Raw genomic sequence first — 19,963 nt, forward strand, 5'->3', positions numbered from 1 at the left:
AGGAGCATGTGGATGGCAGCATATGTCCTGGTCTAGTGGAGAAAAATGGATGGAGTCCCATCAGACTGCTTCTGTCTTCTCAGAAGTAGGCAATGAGGTTACCTGTTGAGAACAAGATGGAAGGAGGTTTAAGAATGGTAGAAAATTTAGGAAGCTGGAGCAGAAGGTGGCAGAACAAACTGCCCAGAGAAATACGGTAGAATTACTGAGCCCGAGGTTGGACATGAACTGTTTATAGTGTCACTGATCTCCCCAGGTGAGGGCATAGAAAAGACAGATCACTGGGTTTGTCCAGGGGGAATTTTTGCCAGGCTGATAAGAAAAGAAGACAGATTGACAAGGAAGCTGATGAGGCTGGCCAGAGAATAACTGGAATCCAGAATGATGGCTATTGGAGGCTTAGCCCAAAGGGAGAGGAAGTGAAGATGGGAGGGGGTCCAAGTGAACACCGTGTTCTGGTCAACGCAGAGAAAGGTTATCATGGTCATAGTGGAATGAGGCAGATAGATGGAGAAGGTGACTGGAAAAACAGGATACTTGAACTTGTAGTTTCTGGAGGTGGAGCAATTTCAGGTTTGACAGTCCAGGGAATTAGTGGCTGTACTGGTTTGAGGACAAGGGTCACTCGGCATGAGAAGTAAGCAGAAAGCCAGGGTGTTTGACAAGGAATCCGTGACTTCCAAAGCCTTCCTTGCTAGGCCGGGAATGGCTCAGAGAGGAAGATCCAGCCAGTGGTCAAAGGCCTCAGTGAATAAAGGGGAAAGAAAAGGAGGTCATGGCCAGGTGCAGTGCCTCACGCCTGTAATCCCAGCACTTTGGGAGGCCAACCCAGCTGGATCACCTGAGGTCAGGAGCTTGAGACCAGCCTGGCCAATATGGTGAAACCCCACCTCTACCAAAAATACAAAAATCAGCTAGGCATGGTGGCATGCCTGTAATCCCAACTTCTTGGGAGGCTGAGGCAGGAGAATCGCTTGAATCCGGGAGGCGGAGGTTGCAGTGAGCCGGGATTGCGCCCTGAACTCCAACCTGGACAACAAGAGGGAAATTCCATGTGGAAAAAAAAATAGGAAGTCATTGGTGGGTGGGAAGTCGATGGAGGGTCTCGCCTCAGCCTCTCAACCCTGAGGTACTTGGGATGTGAAAGAATAAATAATCACATCTGATGTCTGCAGGGACAAGGATTGTGCTTGAGAGAGCAACAGATTCTATATAATCCTGTGAGAAGAGCCGGGACATGTGAGAAGTGTGCGGATCACGGCGGCCCCTGCCGTCTCCGGAGCCAGAGGGGGCTGGGTCTCAAGGCTGCACCCGCCCCTTCGAGGCCTGCGGGAAGTGAGTGGATGGCCCCACCGCGGATGCTGCTGCCTCGGTTTCAGTTCTGTGCCTTACTCTCAGAGAAGCAAGTCAAATGGCATTGCAACAACCAGACAGTGCCTTTTTAATGTAAAACCATGTTTGAAACAACTAAACTCCAGTATAAAGAAGGAATCTGGATCCATCCCTCCCCTACTCTTGTTGGATTTGTCCTGTTTCTTGTCCTTTTTTTTTTTAAGATGGAGTCGTTCTGTTGTACAGGCTGGAGTGCAGCGACACAATCTCTGCTCACTGCGTCACTGCAGCCTCCACCTCCCAGGTTCAAGCAATTCTCCTGCCTCAGCCTCCCAAGTAGCTGGGATTACAGTAGCCCGCCACCAGGCCCGGCTAATTTTTGTATTTTTAATAGAGACAGGTTTCACCATGTTGGCCAGGCTGGTCAAAATCCTGACTTCAAGTGATCCGCCTGCCTCAGCCTCCCCAAGTGCTGGGATTACAGGTGTGAGTCACTGGCCGGGATTTGTCCTGTTTCTGAGTGCCACAGGGGTCAGCCACGGAGCTGTCCATCTGTACCACAAGAAGAAGAAGGGCAAACTTGGCGATTTACTGGATCAGTCTCTTGATATCAGGAGTAAAATAGGATGACTGAGAAACAGCTATAGATGGGAGACGGAGGGTGGGAGTGCCCTGTACAGAGGTCCTGTTAGCTGTCTGCACCAAAACAGTCAGACAGTCACTCTCATAAAGCCTGGGGCTGTAATGACCTCAGAGGCCATCCACCTCTGGGTTCTGTAAGGAAGCATCAGTAGGGTGTTTCATGGCTTGGTCACATGAAGACCGTGAACATCAGCAGTCAGTTCAGAACTTTCTCTGGACCTAAGGGGGCACTGACAAGTTAGAACTTAGAAATGAGCCTAAGAAGGAAAGGTGGGTCTCTAAACACACCTAGGCTTGCCTGAGAGTAGGCCTGATCCCTAAAGTTCTCTAGAACGTGCTGGGAAGACCTTGAAGAACTCCAGGGCAAGGATAAATCTCCAGGCTCATGTGGCTGTAGCGCCCCTGCCCTGGGAGCTGAGCCACAGTTACTGGATTACTAGATGAAAGAGACACCACTCCTTTCTCCATACCAGGATTCCAGTGCAATTTTTTTAAACCAATCTTCTTAGAAACCCAAAGTGAAAGTACTTGCCCCTTCCTAAAACCCAAAACTTGAAACATTTCAGTTAGAAAATTCTGGGCCAGGTGTACTGACTCGTGCCTGTAATCCCAGCACTTTGGGAGGCCGAGATGGGTGGATCATGAGGTCAGAAGTTTGAGACCAGCCTGACCAACATGGTGAAACCCCATCTCTACTAAAAATACAAAAATTAGCCAGGTGTGGTGGCACACGCCTGTAATCCCAGCTACTCAGGAGGCTGAAGCAGGAGAATCACTTGAACCCGGGAGGCGGAAGTTGCAGTGAGCCAAGATTGTACCACTGCACTCCAGCCTGGGAGACAGAGCAAGACTCCATCTCAAAAAAAAAAGAAAGAAAGAAAGAAAATTCTGAAGGAGTCTGAAACTTTTCTGTTGAATTATCACGAAACCGTCAAATCCTTTAAACCCATTCCGAAAGGAATACAAAATGCATTGGTTTTATGCTACAGCCTCCACACCCAAGGCCTTGGAGTGTACTTGGTACTTAGTAGGAGCTCAAAACACACTGGCATTAGCAGCATTATTAGGAGTATTTTTGCTATTGGATACCATAGAATATGTTTTCTTTTCTCTCCAGCGTCATCGGTCAGTAAATGTTTATGTTGTGTGCGTGACGTGGCCAGTTGAATTGGTCAGAATCTTAGAAAGAAGGAGGACTCTCTAAGTCATGTCTCAGTCAGTCATTTGAAACTCAGAACGCATTTTTCACAGAAAGGATGTTTGGGGATAGCCCACAGACACCTGCTGAGCCCCAAAGATAGCACCCCTACAGTATGCTGAAGTAGTACACGTTTGTAATCCTAAAACAGTAGAAAACGTTCACTTATATTCAATCATTACTTTCTTTTTTTTTTTTTTTTTTTTGAGATGGAGTCTCACTCTGTTGCCCAGGCTTGAGTGCAGTGGTGCAATCTTGGCTCACTACAACCTCTGCCTCGTGGTTTCAAGCAATTCTCCTGCCTCAGGCCCCTGAGTAGCTGGAATTATAGGCACCCACCACCATGACTGCCCAATTTTTTGTATTTTTAGTAGAGATGGGGTTTCACCATCTTGGCCAGGCTGGTCTTGAACTCCTGACCTCGTGATACACCTGCCTCAGCCTCCCAAAGTGCTAGAATTACAGGTGTGAGCCACTGTGCCTGGCTATTACATTTTTTTCTAATTAAAATAGACATTTTGAATTGAAAATTAAATGGAATTTTCTTTTTTCTTTTTTCTTTCTTTTTTTTTTTTTTCTTTTTTGAGACAGGATCTCGCTCAGTCACCCAGACTGGAATACAGTGGCATATTCATGGCTCACTGTAGCCTCGACCTTACAGGCTCAAGTGATTCTCCAACCTCAGCCTCCTAAGTAGCTGGGACCCTGGGCATGCACCACCACACCCAGCTAATTTTTACATACCTTTTTTTGTAGAGAATGGGGTCTCTCTATATTGTCCAAGCTGGTCTTGGACCCTTCAGCTCTTCCCACCTTGACCTCCCAAAGAGCTGGGATGGAGGCATGAGCCACCACACCCAAACTAAAAGGGGTTTTATTATCTTACATATTAGCATTTGAGGAAAAGTAGGTTTAACTGGAAGTGAATGAGAAGTACTGTATAAATTCTGAAGGACACTTTTCGTGGATTTTCAAGAACCTGAGTGGTCAAAGCCACTTGTGGCTTTCCTTTTCCTTAATGCCGGTTTCAGCACCACTTGTACACCTTACCTTTGTAGTTGGAGTTTTGTTTAGATACACAGATGCAATGGGGGAAGAAAAAGGAGAAAATTTCTATTTCATGTAACTGGACAAGACTTAGACAAAAAAATAAAGGCTGAAGTTGGCGAAAGAGAACATATAGGTGTATGCACGAGGGTAGCCGGTGATTACCTATCCTTGGGAAACTCCCTCCCTCCCTAAGCTTGTTACTTGTAAAGTAGGAATGAGAATCATGTCTTCATCTTACGGATGTCACCGGACCAAGTGAGAAGTTGGAGAGTAGTAGTATTGTGACACTAATAAATACTAACCACTACTATTAATTGTTAGTATTACTACTGTTTCCATTACTCACCTGCACAATTCCAGTGGGAGAAAGTGTGGCAATAGTCACCATACTGGGTTGGAGAGTTCCTTGGCCGTCCTCTAGGTGGTGCTGGTGACCCAGGGTAGCTGAAGAAGGTGCGCACCAGCGTTGTCTTTGGAAAAGGTAGAGGCAGGTTGTAAGCTGCTGCTTTGTGTTCCCATTTGGAGAGCATATACATTGGTTTATGGGCCAGAAACCAGGCTGAATGTTGAGGATGAGCAGTGATGCTGCAGGTGGATGTGATATGAGAATGCAGTGCGAGCGGCCAGTTCTCTTGTGATGTATAGAACCTACATGGAGAAAATTCATCTAAATAACCGTGCCTGTCGCAAATGCACAGACTTTGCACAAGCAATCCAAGAAACTTAGACCTAAAGTTTAGTTTCCCTGTTTGTCCTGTTTACTGAATTAACCATTCTCTCCTTTTCTTTCTCCGTTTTCTCCCCTTCATCCCATGACCCTCTTCCCTTCCCCTTATGTCTCTGTATGCCTCTGCCTTGTGTATGAACAGCGTCAAATCATGCTTCCAGAACATGGAGATCTGCAAGCGTCGGGTGAATATGTATGACACGGTGAACCAGAGCAAGACCCCCTTCATCACACACGTGGCCCCCAGCACGTCCACCAATCTGACCATGACCTTTAACAACCAGCTGACCACTGTCCACAACCAGGTAAGTGGGGAGCAGAGGGGACAGAGAGGCGGGGCTGCATGGTGTGAGCCTCAGGACTTACATTTTCCATCATACCGAATTAGGAGACAGAATTCCTGCTGTCATATTCAGCAACTGAAGAAAGTATTTGCACCCACGGTTATTTCCTTTGAGAGACGCAGGCACATTTTGTGGTGACCACTGGCCCCATTGACAGGTCCCAGAAAGGACTGGTGAAAGGCATTCTCTCTGAGATGGTTCTTCTTACTGCCCTCCTCTGTCCTGATGTGGGAAGACGGGGAAGGAGGTGCTGTGATCCTTTTATGCCTGATATTTGCCTGGTAAAGAATTTCAGAACTGGCCAGGCACCGTGGCTCATGTCTGTGATCCCAGCACTTTGGGAGAGAGGGTGGGAGGATCACTTGAAGCCAGGAAGTTCAAGACTAGCCTGGGCAACACAGTGAGACCCTGTCTCTACAGAAAATAGAAAAAGCAGCTGGGTGTGGCAGTGCACGCCTATAGTCTCAGCTACTCAGGAGGCAGAGGTGGGAGAATTCCTTGAGCCCAGGGCTTCAGGGTTATAGTGAGCTGTGATTACATCATTGCACTCCAGCCTAGGGGACAGAGCAAGACCCTTTCTCAAAAAAAAAAAAAAAAACAAAGGAAAAGATCATGGAAACATGGATTTAATCTAAAAAAAAAATTAAGATTCTAGAACTGGGAAGGACTCAGGGAATCACCCAGTTCAGGCCCCTCCCCTCGTCCACATGGCTGGATCTACCTGATCTCCTTTTGGGACAGATAAAACCTGTCCTTTCTCCGAGTCATGGAGAAAATCAGTTCATCAGCCTGTTACCAGAATCCCAGCAGCTGGAACTAAACGGAATCAGGAAGCTAAGGTTTTCTTCCCACAGATTTCCAGGAAATTGGCAGAACAAGCAGTAACATACTGCTTGAAACTTGGATGATACCCAGGCAATATTTATTGAATGAATAATCTCCAAGTTTGAGCTGAGACTGCCTCTAGTGTCTAAGAAACTATAACTGTTGCTCCCATCTTTCAGTCTTCCTGGTTCCCCCAAAGAAGGGTCCCTAGATTTTTGGTCTTAATATCAATCCGTAATGACAACAAGACTTATATGTGGATGTGTGTGTACCTGAAATGTCAATACCTTATGTCCTTTCTTTTTGAAAGGTCCCTCCTGTCACTGAAGAGTCACAGCCCCCTGCTTTTCAGCCCCTCCCCTTCCCACCCTTTTCCCCTTTGTGGCACACTGAGCTGCTAAGGCCTAGCTTTTCTTCCTAGCCTGCCATCTCCCTTTTCCCAAATTCTAGGAGAGGCCACCTGGAATCTGCTGCCCCCTGGGGGCCACTTGCATTATTGAAGCTCTCCTTAGGGTGAAAGAGCTATTGGAGTCCAAAACACAAACATTCCTGCCCAGCCCTAAGGCTAAGGCATCCACAGCCAGACCTGTGAGCTTCTTGACAAAAATCACCATGGTTTTGTTCGTTACCTCCTTGAAGACATTTTTTTTTGTCCCACCATCCCTCATGAGACACCTGATCTTAACTCCCTAACCCCAAACTGCCTATCCTTATCTGCCATCTGCCCCATGAGGTATCAAAGGCATCTGAGAAATAGAAGGAAAGAGCACCCTTCCCCCACGGGCATCATGTCAGGTGGAGTCTCCCCAGCAGGTTGGCCTTCCCAGGGATGTCTTTCTGCCAGGCTGGAGAACTGTGGTCCCTGACCAGGCGGAGGGCGGGATACAACAGCCAGCACATCTACTCCAAAGAGTGTCACAGAGACTCTATAAAACTAAAAGGGTTTCTCAGCCAAAGACAGTTGTCAAATAAGAACACGCCTCTTCTCCACAGCACTGAGACCATCCAGATCTGGCTTGGGACCAGGGTAGAGTAGAAGTGGCTGGTAACGTATGATTGGGCCAGAGTTTGGGTCAGGGTCCAAGAACAGGATTTCCATTCTCTTGCATTGGATTCTACTATGCCCTACGTTTAAATACATCAGAAAAAAAATTACTCAGGACACACCTAGCCTTAAGTACTAAGGCATGCTTTCCCTCCACCGATAATGTTGTTAGTAAATAATATCATTACTAATAGCTAACATTTATTATGTGCCAGGCTCTACTAATCGTACCATAACTCTTAGTCCTTCCAGCAATGTTGTGAGATGGGTATTGCTATTATTTCCATTTTAGAGGAGGAAACTGAGGCACAGAGTGATTAATTCTCTTACCCAAGGCTCTTTCTTGTCCTTGAGAGATGGGCTTGGGCCTTGAAGCCAGCAATCTGGCTTCAGAGTCTGGACTCAAAATATACACACTCAGCAGCATAAGTCAGTCTTAAGTAAGTCTTATGGAGGTCCTCAAATGCCTTTCCTAGGTGACGTCCGCTGTTTAAATCCAACAAGACTTCTTTTGTTTGTTGCTGGTTCCAGTAGCTTGTTTTCTACATGAGCTCCTTGGAGCTGTTTGCCCATTTAGATATTTAGAAGTAATAAATTCTATGCATAGTTTTATGTTAGAAGTTGAAGAACATTAAACTACATAAATAATTCTTGCTGCCTTTAACATATATCCAGTAGACTAACCAACGAACCATTTCCCAAATGGTTATGAATCTACAGTCCTTCATGTCTCAAGCTGGGTCAATAATTCATAACCCCGTATGTCTCAAGGCAGCTGAATTCCTCTACTTTCTAAAACTTTCAGGTTACCCAGTTGGCAACATACCGAATAATGAGCCTTATCTCAGCTATTCCTTGTTTATCCTGTGGATCAGCCACTTCTCTAACATTTCCATAGAAGTCTAATATTTGGACCCAGCCTTCTACCAAGAATTTGAATTCGGGTTTATAGGCCAAGCTGAAAGCCCTCCCTTCTGGATGTCAAACCATTTGAACATCTACTACAACTGCTTCTAGGAATCACTTCTTCCATTTTTGGAAAACCTGTGTTACCAGTAAACTTGCTTTTCCACCAGGCACAGTGGTGCACACCTGTAATCCCAGCTATTTGGAAGGCTGAAGCGGGAGGACCACTTGAGTCAGGAGTTGAAGCCCAGCTTGGGCCACATAGCGAGGCCCCGTCTCTAATTTCTTTAAGTTGCTTTTTCTTGTTATTACTGTTTGTCAGCTGCAAGAGCTCTCCCCAGCGCTCTGTGTGCCCTTCTCTGGCTGGTTACCTTTCTGAAAGCTGCAGGAGGATACACAGGGGCAGAAAACGCTGTTGCCCTCACATGGGCTTCTTCAACCCGTCCTTAAGCAGGATTAGAAACTGGGGGAAAACCTTATGCCTATCTGATGGTCATACTGGAGACTGGGTCCATATCAGGACACAAGTGCCATTTGTCCTTGAATCTACAAAGAGCTGGAAGATTCAACCTCTCAAGGAGCTCATGGTCTCCATGGTGAGACAGGCTGTAAGCAAAAATAGATCAATCAAAATGCAGAATAGCATGCACTAGGGGCCAGGCAGACAAACAGATGATGTGTTATAGAATTGAGAGGAAGGAGAGACCACTGTAGGCTGGAGGAAAACACCACCAAGACACAGCCCTTCCCTCCCAGGAGACTTCAGGCTGGAGAGACTAATGTACTGTAAGGCAGATCGTACAGGAGCTAGAAGACTATATTGTACTATGTGATAGCAAAGGAAGGAGCCATTCATTTCCATTGATGGGGCCCGAAAGGGTTTCCCCATGGGGCATGTGGGACCCAGGCTAGGTCTTAAAGCACAGTGGCTTGGCGAGAATGCTATGGGTCAGAGAACTTGTATGAGGGGAAAGGCCTGTGCTCACAGAATGCTTAGAAAACAATGAGTAAACTAATGTTCCTGGTGTTAGAAGAGTGGAGAGCAGAGGGAGATAAGTCTAGAAGGTAAGTTTGGCCAAACCAGGGAAAACAGGGCATGCCAGACCAGGGCACATATACCATGTTCATCAAGTAGTAATTGGGATTTTGGAGCAGGGGTGCTGATATGCACAGAGGAGTCTTTTGGAAAGAATGATCTGGCCTCTGTGACCAAGAAGACCAGAAGGGAAGTAGAGACCAGATCATCACTAGTCAGGGCCTTACACGTCCCAGGCACCAGGAAGTCACAACTGAAGAGTCAGTGGGTTCCAGGGACATCTGGAAGGAAGCAGCAGCAGGAGCAGTGGCTGGCGAGAAGGTGGAATTGCTGAGCAAAGGCTTGGGAACCTAGAGGATACAGGTGCCAGGACCCCCAGCAGGGACACCCACAGGGGCCAAGGGCTGGGGGGAGTCTGGATCTGAGCAGACCGTGGGGAATGTGGAGGGTTGAGGGGGAAGAAGCCTCCAGAAGAGATCGTGATATGGAGAAAACCGGAAATACAAGTCATGTCATCTGACAAAACACAGACACTGATGCCCACATGTGTGTACACATGTCCCAGGCAGACTATGTGATGCTGCAAAAGCAAATCCCACTTTAAAACACGTGGCTTAAAATCAGACATGTGTGCCATTCAATTTCATGATTATCTTCAAACAAATCAATTTGCTTTGCAATGAAATTTAGCATAAAATCTTTCTAAGTGTAGAAAACATATGTAAAATAAGACTTTATCCTTTTTATCAAATGTGACACACATACACGCCCTATTTGAAATTCTATTTATGGCCAACATATCTTTGTGGTTCCTTCCTCCATATTCCCTAGTCCTTGAAGCTTCTAGAGGCAAAACCTCTTGTATGTCTACCTGAATGTGAAACCACTGGTAACTTCCACCTATCTTGCTAAAGGATCAGTATGAAGGCTGAGATGGGGGAAACTGGAGAATTTCGAAGTTACAATGTATTTCCCTTCTACAGTCTCATTTCACACACAAGTTCAGCATCAAACGATGCGTCTTTCTGAAAGAGAAAGGCGGGAGGACATAATGGCTTGTGTTTGTCAGAGCCACCTCCGTTTCAGTTATCTGGACTCACCAGCATCTTTTCTGTCTGCCGTCCAGCCTTCGTCAGTGCATACCACATGAGTGCATGGGACGCAAGCACACAGTCCCCAGCTCCGCATGTCCCTCTCCCTCTCTGCATACGTCTTCTGCATGTCTCTTAGCAGTAACCTGCTTTGCAGCCATCTAAGGACATCTATAAATAGTACTGCCCTGTTTATATACTACTACCATAAACCATAGACCTGAGCCCCTCCTCGGCTCTGCTCTCCGCCTGCTGCATGTGCTTCTGTGCCAAGCTCTGGGGACTGGAGACCATAGGCCTTTAGAGCCTGCAAGAGCCTCCCCCTGGATTTGTCCTCCCACATGTGGACTGCACCCACCAGGCCCAAGGGGACTGTGAGCAGAGCTTGGACGTGCAGGCTGGCAGGTCCATGCACCCAAAGCCCATCGTGTTTTGGGACAGAATGGAGCTAGGGCAGAGAGAAGGAGGGTGAGGTTCAGCTGTCTCCGTTACCATGCGCCAGCCCAGAACCCAAGGCATCCGAGTCCTCAACTCACACCTGGTCTTCCAGGTTATTGTGAAGGTGTATTTGTCAAAATGAGAAGGCAGAACATTTTATTAAACAGTTTTCTAGCTTAATTTTTAGCTTGTCAGCATTTACACATAGAGTAGCAGGCATCTGTGTGTCCCCTGGTCCGGGCCCCACAAATGTCAGGAGCAGGTCTGCACATGAACACCAAGGTGACTCTGTCTCCCGTGCCTTCAGGGGCCTGCTTTTCCCTGCGACTTTCCACCGTATTTCCACTCCTCTCTGCTTTTGCCTTTTTGCTCTTTTTGTTTGTTTGTTCTTCTTTGAGATCATTTATTTGATTTAGATTCGTGTCTCCCAACATATCATCTCCCTCATTTTTTATTTTTGTTTATTTTTGTTTAATCCCCATCACTCCTTTAGGCTCCCTCCTCTACCAGTGCCACTATTTCCTTAGCCAATCCCGAAGTCTCCATACTAAACTACCCATCTACACTCTACCAGCCCTCAGCAGCATCCATGGCTGCAGTGGCCCAGCGGAGCATGCCCCTGCAGACGGGAACAGCCCAGATTTGTGCCCGGCCTGACCCATTCCAGCAAGCTCTCATCGTGTGTCCCCCCGGCTTCCAAGGTAAGGTTGAGCAGCCGCAGCCTCTCACCTGCTTCTTACAGGACGCCCTCTGGGGCTCCGGCACCTGCAGTTTTCTGTCACACTCATATTCATGGAGCAAGGCCTGCCTCATTTCTCCCAGTGAGAGTGCTGGTGTCACTGTACTTGAGGGCTCCTTCCTATTGTGGCCAAACTTGAAACAAAGGGCTTATGCCTCAGCACCAAGTCAATTCATTGTGACTCTCACACCTGCCAGGGACTGTGTCCTCAGCCAGCTGTCTGTAAAGCAGCACATTGTTTGTGCTTTCGTTGTTATGCTGATGTCAGCTCTTGCTTTCCCTCGCATGAAATATCCTCTGTGTGGGTTATCTATAGAAAACTGGCAATCTCCGACAGCCAGCAGTCCCAGCTCCCGTGAAGAATATCAATCAGTCTGAAAAGTACTTCCCTGGGACCCCTCCTCAAAACAATTCTTTGGCCATGACCCCAGCACTCATCTCCTGTAGACTCTAAGAAGCTAGACTATGCACTTTGTTACAATTTACCCAGAAAGCTTAAGAATTTATTTTTGCAAGTCTCATGGTAAAAACCGTGTGGTTACAGTCAATGCAGTTCCAAACGGGTTCATACGTCTCTCCCCGACACCCCTGATTTCGACTTCCACAGGTCCCTCTTGTTGGTTAGAAGCCCTTGTTTTCCTGTTGTAATCTGTCAGCATAACTGTCCTACTTTTGGCCTTACAGCCTCCTTCATTTAATCTTCTAGCCTTTGAAAACATTCAAGGTTTCGAGAGGAGTTTTGTTTTTTGATTCGTTAGAAGCTGAAGGGGAAACTTCCCAAGGACCAGGCAGTACTTAGTTGTGGTCGGTGGGCGGTGCAGAGGGAAGCTGAAGGACGGTGTAGCTGGCTAGGAAGGTCCTCTTCGTGCAGCGTTCGCAGCCTCTCAGCTAACCCTTCTCTCCCTCGCCCTGTCCGGAACAGGCTTGCAGGCCTCTCCCTCTAAGCACGCTGGCTACTCAGTGCGAATGGAAAATGCGGTTCCCATCGTCACTCAAGCCCCAGGAGCTCAGCCTCTTCAGATCCAACCAGGTCTGCTTGCCCAGGTAATTCTTTCTCCTTTCTTATTACTGGTATTACCCGTGTTAATGGTGTTCACAAAAGATATATATCTCCACTCCCTCTCTCCCTAGTAATGAGTTAGGTGCTTCTAGTCATTGGAATGTATCTGTAATATTCTAAATGGTCCCCAAGTGAATTACCTTCCTAAGTATCTGCTTACAATTCCAAGAAGAAATTTAGATACAGGGAGAGTCTGGGGAAATTATTATTATTATATCTTTGAAATGCAAATTAATCTGGGAGACCTAGGTTTTAATCCTAACTGCTAGTAACTCGTCTATGACCTAAGGCAAGTCAGTTAATATCTCTTTGCCTGAAATTTCTTTCTTGTAAAATAAAAACGATTTTTAAGAGCCAAAAGGAGCCTTGGCGATTATCCTCTCATTTTATAGTTGAAAAACCAGCCTCATGGAAACTGTAAGCTGGAACCTTCCTGATCTATCCATGTAGGTGCTCTGATGGTAGAATGAGATGACAGAGATGAAAAACGGTTGAAAGTTTGTTAAGTGTTATGTAAACGTAAGGTAACAGTAGCGATGCCATGATAACAGTAATAACCCTTAATGACACTCGAACCCTAATAAGAAATACATCATCATTATGCCAGGCACTTTACAGTTGTTATTGATTTAATCCCCACAATGCCACAGTATTTTTTTCCATTTGACAAACAGGGACACTGACACAGAATAACTTGCTCATCAGGGTCACACAACAATTAGGCAACAGAACCAGGACACAAACCCAATAAGTCTGATGCCAGCATCTGTATTTCACCACCATGCTATGCTATTTTTGTATAATCATTCCTACTGTTGAGTGGCTTGACCTAAATGTTACCAGTTTAGAAGCAACTTTATTTTTAAATAAGGTAGGTTCACAAAGGCTCTTCTCAGTTTGTGCTGTCTTATTAAATGGAAGCTGTTTTTGTTGTTAATTTTTAATTTCAAAAATTAAAAATTTAATATTTGTGCAATCAAATTGCATAGGTTTGTTCTGCACGCTCTTCTATTCCATAGGCTTCTCTAATATCCTGTTGTCTTAACCATTGTAACTTTAATCTGTCTTGGTATCTAGTAGGGAAGCTCTGTTCCCATACAGTTCTCCAAATTTTCCTTGTCCTTATCCCTTCACATTTCCATATGAATTTTAACATCACTCTTTCATAAGAATTTTAGTTCCAGAAACAAAAAAACCTATATTTGTTGGATATACATTGAATTTATATTTACTTCAGGAAAAACTGACATCTTTAAACATATAAGTCATTTTTATCCATGAACATGGTATAACTCTCTGTAATGGGTGTGGTTGTGCACACCTGTAGTCCCAGGCCTGTGGTCCCAGCTACTACTCAGGAGGCTGAGGTAAGAGGATCACTTGAGCCCAGGAGTTCAAGGCCAGTCTGGGCAACATAATGAGACCCTGTCTTTACAAAAAAAATCTTTAAATTAGCCAGACATGGTAGCACATGCCTGTAGTCCCAGCTACACAGGAGGCTGAGGCAGAAGGATCACTTGAGCCCAGGAGTTTGAAGCTGCAGTGAGCTATGATCATGTCATTGCACTCTAGGGTGGGCAAAAGTGTGAGACCCCGTCTCTAAAAAAATAAATAAATAATAGAAACACTTTATCATGTTTAAGTTTTGTAATGAATATTGAATTATATCAAATGTTCTTTCTGTACCTAATAAGATACTCATGCTTTTTGTTCCTTAATCTACTAATGGACAAGTTATGTTAATATATTTTGTAATATTAAACTATCCTTTTATTTATGAGATAAACTCCATTTGCTCATGTGCTTGATATGGTATGCTTTTTAATATTGGATTCAGTTTGTAAATAGTGTAGTTAGTATTTTTATATCTATGTTCATAGTGAAAAATGGCATATAATTTCCCTTTCTTATAAAATCCTTATCTGATTTGAGTACAAGGTTACATCAGGCTCATAAAATATCTTCTTATTGTTATTACCCACATGAGTGGATTTGGTCACGTGACAGGTACCAACCCAGTGATCACAACCAAGGAGGAATTAGCAAGGGGATTTTATTACTTGTAACAAGTAAGGAGAACACCAGAGATAGTTCCCAAAGCAGTGTCTCTCTGAGAGAAGGGCTGGGTCAGGTTTTATAAGCATAGGGTAATGAGGCATGATCAGATTGGATCCTGCAATGAATTGATGCAAGAGGCATGATCTGACTAGATCCTGCCATGGGGTGATGCCAGAGCTCGATCTGATTGGATCATGGATCCTGCCATGTGGTATCCATTTCTAAATTCCATCTACTCACCTCAGTCCAGGCACTTAGGTTCTGCCTGTGGTTACATACCTGGTTCATCTGGGCATGCTCAGGTTACGTGACCTTTAACCTGTGGATCCATGGCAAATAAAAAAATTCACACCTTTGTTAAATAAAAATGGAACTAGATGGATCTGATGTGGTTATATTATTATCTGTTCTGTTTTCTGAAATTTTTAAGTTTTTTAAGTTTATATTAAACTTTCTTCATCTCTTTGTTCTTATGTCCAAAATGACACTGTGCAATTGACCACTAACACCAGTCACTGGTGGCACACAAAGTTTTGTCTTATTGAAAGTTTGTAAACAGAGAACCTTTTGTATTTAAAAAAAGCCTTCTCTTCCTTCCTCTCTCACCAGTGGGTCCTTGTAGCTTCCTTTTATTTGCATAGTTCAGTAGTAGGGAATTCAGAAAAGACCAGTATAGATCAGAGGAAGAGCTACAGCTCAGTTCAGGGGCAAAAAAGTTTGTTCATACTTTATATGAGTGGCAAAAATCCACACCGTCTCCCAGTGCTCTGCCTTTGTGAGCCCAAATCTACAAAACTCACGTGTACTTTTAAAGGATAATTACAGACTTTTTTTATGTTTGCACACTTAACCCTAGTAAGCCAGGAACCGTCTATGAAAGAAATGATTAGCATCTCTTATTAGCTAACACAGGCATTCTTCATTGTTCAGTTTGGTGGAACCAGTAGGTTCAGCAGTCAGAATTTGTTTCAGTCCTTTAATCGTAGCAAGGGAGAGCTTTACCTTTTGCTTACTTGAAAGAGGGTCCCTAGAGTGTTGTAAATCTCCAAGTAGATTTAACCTAAAGCTGTAATTAGGAGAGTGAACAAAAAATATATGTGTAAGGATTTTAATTGCTACTGTATTTATAACAGGGATTGTTGGAAGAAACTTGAATGTTCATCAGTAGGGGATTGGTTAAATAAGTTGATGTACATGTAAAATGGAACACCATGTAGCCATTAAAAGGACATGGTAGACCTGTGTGTCTTGACATGCAGAGATTTCTAAGATATATTAAGTGAAAGAAATCCTGCCCTATCCAGTATCATGTTGTGTCTTTTTGTCAGTTGCTTTTTATTTTTCTCTCTGCTTGTCACTTAATCTATGCCAACATGTTAGCCTGTTGAGATGGACTCTCTCCTGGATGTTTTTAAATGTTCCCTTCAAAGGACGAAAATAAGTTAATTTATAAAAGTCTTACGGTGGCTATAAAAAAGCAATAATTAAGCATTTAAACCGAAGCCTTCATTTTTCTATGGTTAAATTTCTAGGCACCAGGCAGAGACATTCCAAATACTATTATTTGACTTAAGTGTATTCAAAAAGTTGACATTATTCTTTTTCTCTAAATATTGAAAATCTTTTAAAGGATTTTACCTGTGAACATTTAGACATGGAATCTTTGAATCCACTCCTCATGTTAATTTCAATTTCTTTGCCCTTTTCCTCCCATCTCCCAGCAGCATCACATAAAACTTTCAGGGAAACAAGCCTCTCTGGGGCACCCAGAGGATGTGCGATGGCAGGTGGAAATGGTAACCATACTTCTCGTGTCAGTGATATGGGAGTGATCTTTATGGATCACCTTACAACAAAAGCTGTTTTGGTACTGCCTAAAAGGAGCTGTCGTCTCCATCCTCCCAAACCCCACGCTACAGCTAGCATCTTGGCCACCAACAGAGATTATGAATGAGTACGTAATGGTGGAGAGATGGGAGGCATAGTTCTTGATTGAGACAGTATTGAATTGATCTCACTTGTCAAATTGCAGGATCTAAAATCTCCTTTGACTAGCAGGGCTAGAGAAGAAATTCAGAAATGTCAGATCACTGTAGAATGCACCCTTCCATGAAGAAGTGTTTTGCATATATCACTTTCACCTCTTTATTTTTTACTTATTTATTTTATTTCTTGGGCTCATATTTGACCAACTGAACCTTTAAATGTTTCCCTAAAAGCAAACTCTTGGCTCGAACCCTTTAAAGTGTCCAAAATATGAAACTTTAATGTTTGTCACTCAAAAGTTGCTCTGAAAACATTTTCAGCAACCAGTCTTTCCAGCCGTTGTCCTGCTGTGTGCTTCTCTGTTGACTGGCACCTGATATTGTTAGAGAATAAGGAAGACTCATTCGTGCCACCTTTATGCAGTTACCACCAAGGCCCGATCCTCAATAAGGGGCATTATTTTTGTATATTATTAACACAAGGAGAGGTAGTATGTTGGCTGAAAGCATAGGCACTGGGATTAGATTGCCCACATTCAGATGCGTGCCTCACCACGTACTGGCCGTATGGCTTTGAAGAAGTTATTTTTGAAATTTAAATTTAATTCCTTTTCAAAGTAATACATGTACTTTTTTTTTTTTGAGATGGAGTCTTGCTCTGTTGCCCAGGCTGGAGTGCAGTGGCGCTATCTCGGCTCACTGCAACCTCTGCCTCCTGGGTTCAATGGATTCTTCTGCTTCAGCCTCCCAAGTAGCTGGGATTACAGGCACGTGCCACCACGCCTGCTAACTTTTATATTTTTTAGTAGAGATGGGGTTTCATCATGTTGGTCAGGCTGGTCTCAAACTCGTGATCTGCCCGCCTCAGCCTCCCAAAGTGCTGAGATTACAAGCATGAGCCACTATGCCTGGCCAGATGTACGTAATTTTTAAAAGTTAAATAATACCATAAATGTATAGGAAAATTATAGTCCTTTGCTCTATCCCATCCTTAATGTCTACTCCACATAACTATATATATACATATATGTATGTATGTATGTATGTATGTGTGTGTGTGGGTGTGTGTATGTGTGTATATATATATACACACACATACACTTATATATATATACATACATACATACATATATTTGAGACAGAGTCTTGCTCTGCTACCCAGGCTGGAGTGCAGTGGTGCAATCTCAGCTCACTGAAACCTCTGCCTCCTGGGTTCAAGCAATTCTCATGCCTCAGCCTCCCAAGTAGCTGGGATTACAGGCATGTGCTACCATGCCTAGCTAATTTTTTTTGTATTTTAAGTAGAGACAAGATTTCACCATGTTGGCCAGGCTGGTCTTGAACTGCTGGCATCAAGTGATCTGCCTGCCTTGGCCTTCTAAAGTGCTGGGATTACAGGTGTGAGCCACGGTGCCCTGCCCATAACAATAATTTTTAATTGTTTAATCTGTTCTTTAATTCTGTGTTTCTAAATAACATGCTTAGACTGCTTTTTATTATTTTTTTTTCCATTTTATGTATTATCCATTGACTTCCTATTATGGAAGATGAAGATTTAGCTTTCTAGCCCACTGCCATCCCCATAACACACACACAGTTTCTCTCCTGTTCCTCCTGTCACTCACTTTTCCTTTCTCCTATTCCTCCCACATAATTTTGATTCAACTCCTTTGTAATATGTACATAATTATCGATATTATATAACATTATTCACAGTTGAGCCTTATAATATACCATATTATGTTTTCTTTCTTACACAACTTTTTGTTTTTCCTGGAGTTAATGATTGCCTCATTTTTTTCCCACTGGATTTGTTTTCTGTATATCTCATTATACAGTCCCAAACCCTTCCAGAGCTGTAAAAGCTTTCTATGTTTGATGTGTTGATGCATTTGAGCATACTGATCTCAGTACATTATGTTTTCTCTCTCCGAAAGCTTTTAAGACTTTCTCCTCATCCACAGTGGACTCACATTTCATGACTATATGCCTTCTTATGGGTCTTTTTTCTTACATTGTTGTGAACACCCTATTTGACCTTTTAATCTGGGTTTTTTTTCCTTTGATAATTTATTCCCCTCCATTTTCTCTGTTCCTCCTTTGCAGAATTCTTATTAATTGGGTATTGGTACTTCTAAATTGATCTTCTAATTTTCTTATTTTTCTTCCTCTATTTCCTATATATGCTCTGTCTTTACTACTTTCTAAGAGATTTCTTAAACTTTTTAAAAATCTTCTTTTGAATGGTTAATTTCTGTTGTTGTAGTTCTCATTTCAAGAGTTTGTTCTCTGTCCCCTCCCCACCAAAAAAAGGAGTGTGTTCTCTGAATATATTGATTCTTTTTATGATCTTGTTTCATGGATATATTTTTTAACTCTGCAAAGGCATCAATTATAGATTTTAGAAAATTTTCTTTTGATTCCCACACTGCTCTTGTTTCTTCTTTCTTTTGTTTGCTTATTTTTTCTCTTTCAGGTCAGAAGCTTCCTTTACTGTGTAGTATTCATTAGCTATGCATTCCTATTTAAGAGTGAAGCATTAAAATACTAATTGGAAATCTGGGGGGTAGAGGAGAGACTATTGAATGTGGGCTTCTCTATAGGCTGAAAAGAGGCAAGTCCAGCATTTTCATTGGCAGATCTCCTGATCCTTAAATGTCATGTCTGCAGTTCTTTTCTCTCGGACTAATCATTTCCCCTAGAGAGAAGCCTCTAGGCTCCTGCTTTGTTGGGGTGAGGGGTGGTATAAGCATGCACACCAAGGATCTGGGAACTAAGTGGAAATGAAGACTTGACCTTAGATTCCTTCAGTCTGTTAATTCATCTAGTAATTATCTATCAGTTTTTCAGCTTCTAAAATTTTATTAATGGTAATTGCGTCTCTCCTACTTTCTTTGCCCTTATGAATCTGTATATTTTTATTCCTTTACTATCATTTTAGTTGAGTGTAGAGAAGCCAATAAATGTGTATGTTTAATTTACCATATTTCTGGGCAATTTATTAATATTTAACCTCTGTGTCTCAATTTATTCATCTGAGAAATGGAAGAAAATAACAGTCCCTACCTCATAGAACTGGTGTTAAGAAGTCAGAAAAAAAAAGAAGTAGTAGTCAGAAACCCATTTATGACTTAACTCTGTGCTTGGCAAAGAATATGCATTAAGAAATGTTCACTGCATTCTTGGTAGTAGTAATAAATTATAAAAATGTCTGACAAAGTATTGTTGCAAATGAGCCAAGCATATCAATCAGGGAAATAAGTCAAAAATAGTCTTTCTACCCCATCTCTTTGAGGTAAAATGTTAATATCCGCTTCAGGGAAATAGAAAAAAATGATAACCTTAGCTTGATATCAAGATTTTTTTTAATGACATTAGTTAAAACTAATGTTTTTCATGAGATCTGAAATGAGTTCCAATTGACTAAGTCATTAGAAACCTTACTGCAAATGAAATTGTTACTCATTTAATATTTGGAATTTGCAAC

At 43.2% G+C, this 19,963-nt stretch overlaps 1 protein-coding gene across 4 annotated transcripts in view; it reads left to right on the forward strand.

The window, feature by feature from the left end:
- HIPK2 (homeodomain interacting protein kinase 2) overlaps window positions 1–19,963 on the forward strand; it is a 218,223-nt gene that overhangs the window by 154,751 nt on the left and 43,509 nt on the right. For 2 of the 4 annotated variants that reach the window (XM_032275638.1, XM_032275639.1), the window contains exons 7-9: window positions 5,092–5,254; window positions 11,128–11,335; window positions 12,296–12,417. In XM_032275638.1, the coding sequence (XP_032131529.1) occupies window positions 5,092–5,254; window positions 11,128–11,335; window positions 12,296–12,417 (493 nt within the window). The remainder of the gene's footprint in view (window positions 1–5,091; window positions 5,255–11,127; window positions 11,336–12,295; window positions 12,418–19,963) is intronic. The other 2 variants (XM_032275640.1, XM_032275641.1) reach the window with 1 other exon arrangement.

This window comes from Sapajus apella, unplaced genomic scaffold (assembly GCF_009761245.1).
Source record: "Sapajus apella isolate SASKATOON/1434 unplaced genomic scaffold, GSC_monkey_1.0 scaffold7, whole genome shotgun sequence".
Classification (NCBI taxonomy): Eukaryota; Metazoa; Chordata; class Mammalia; order Primates; family Cebidae; genus Sapajus; species Sapajus apella.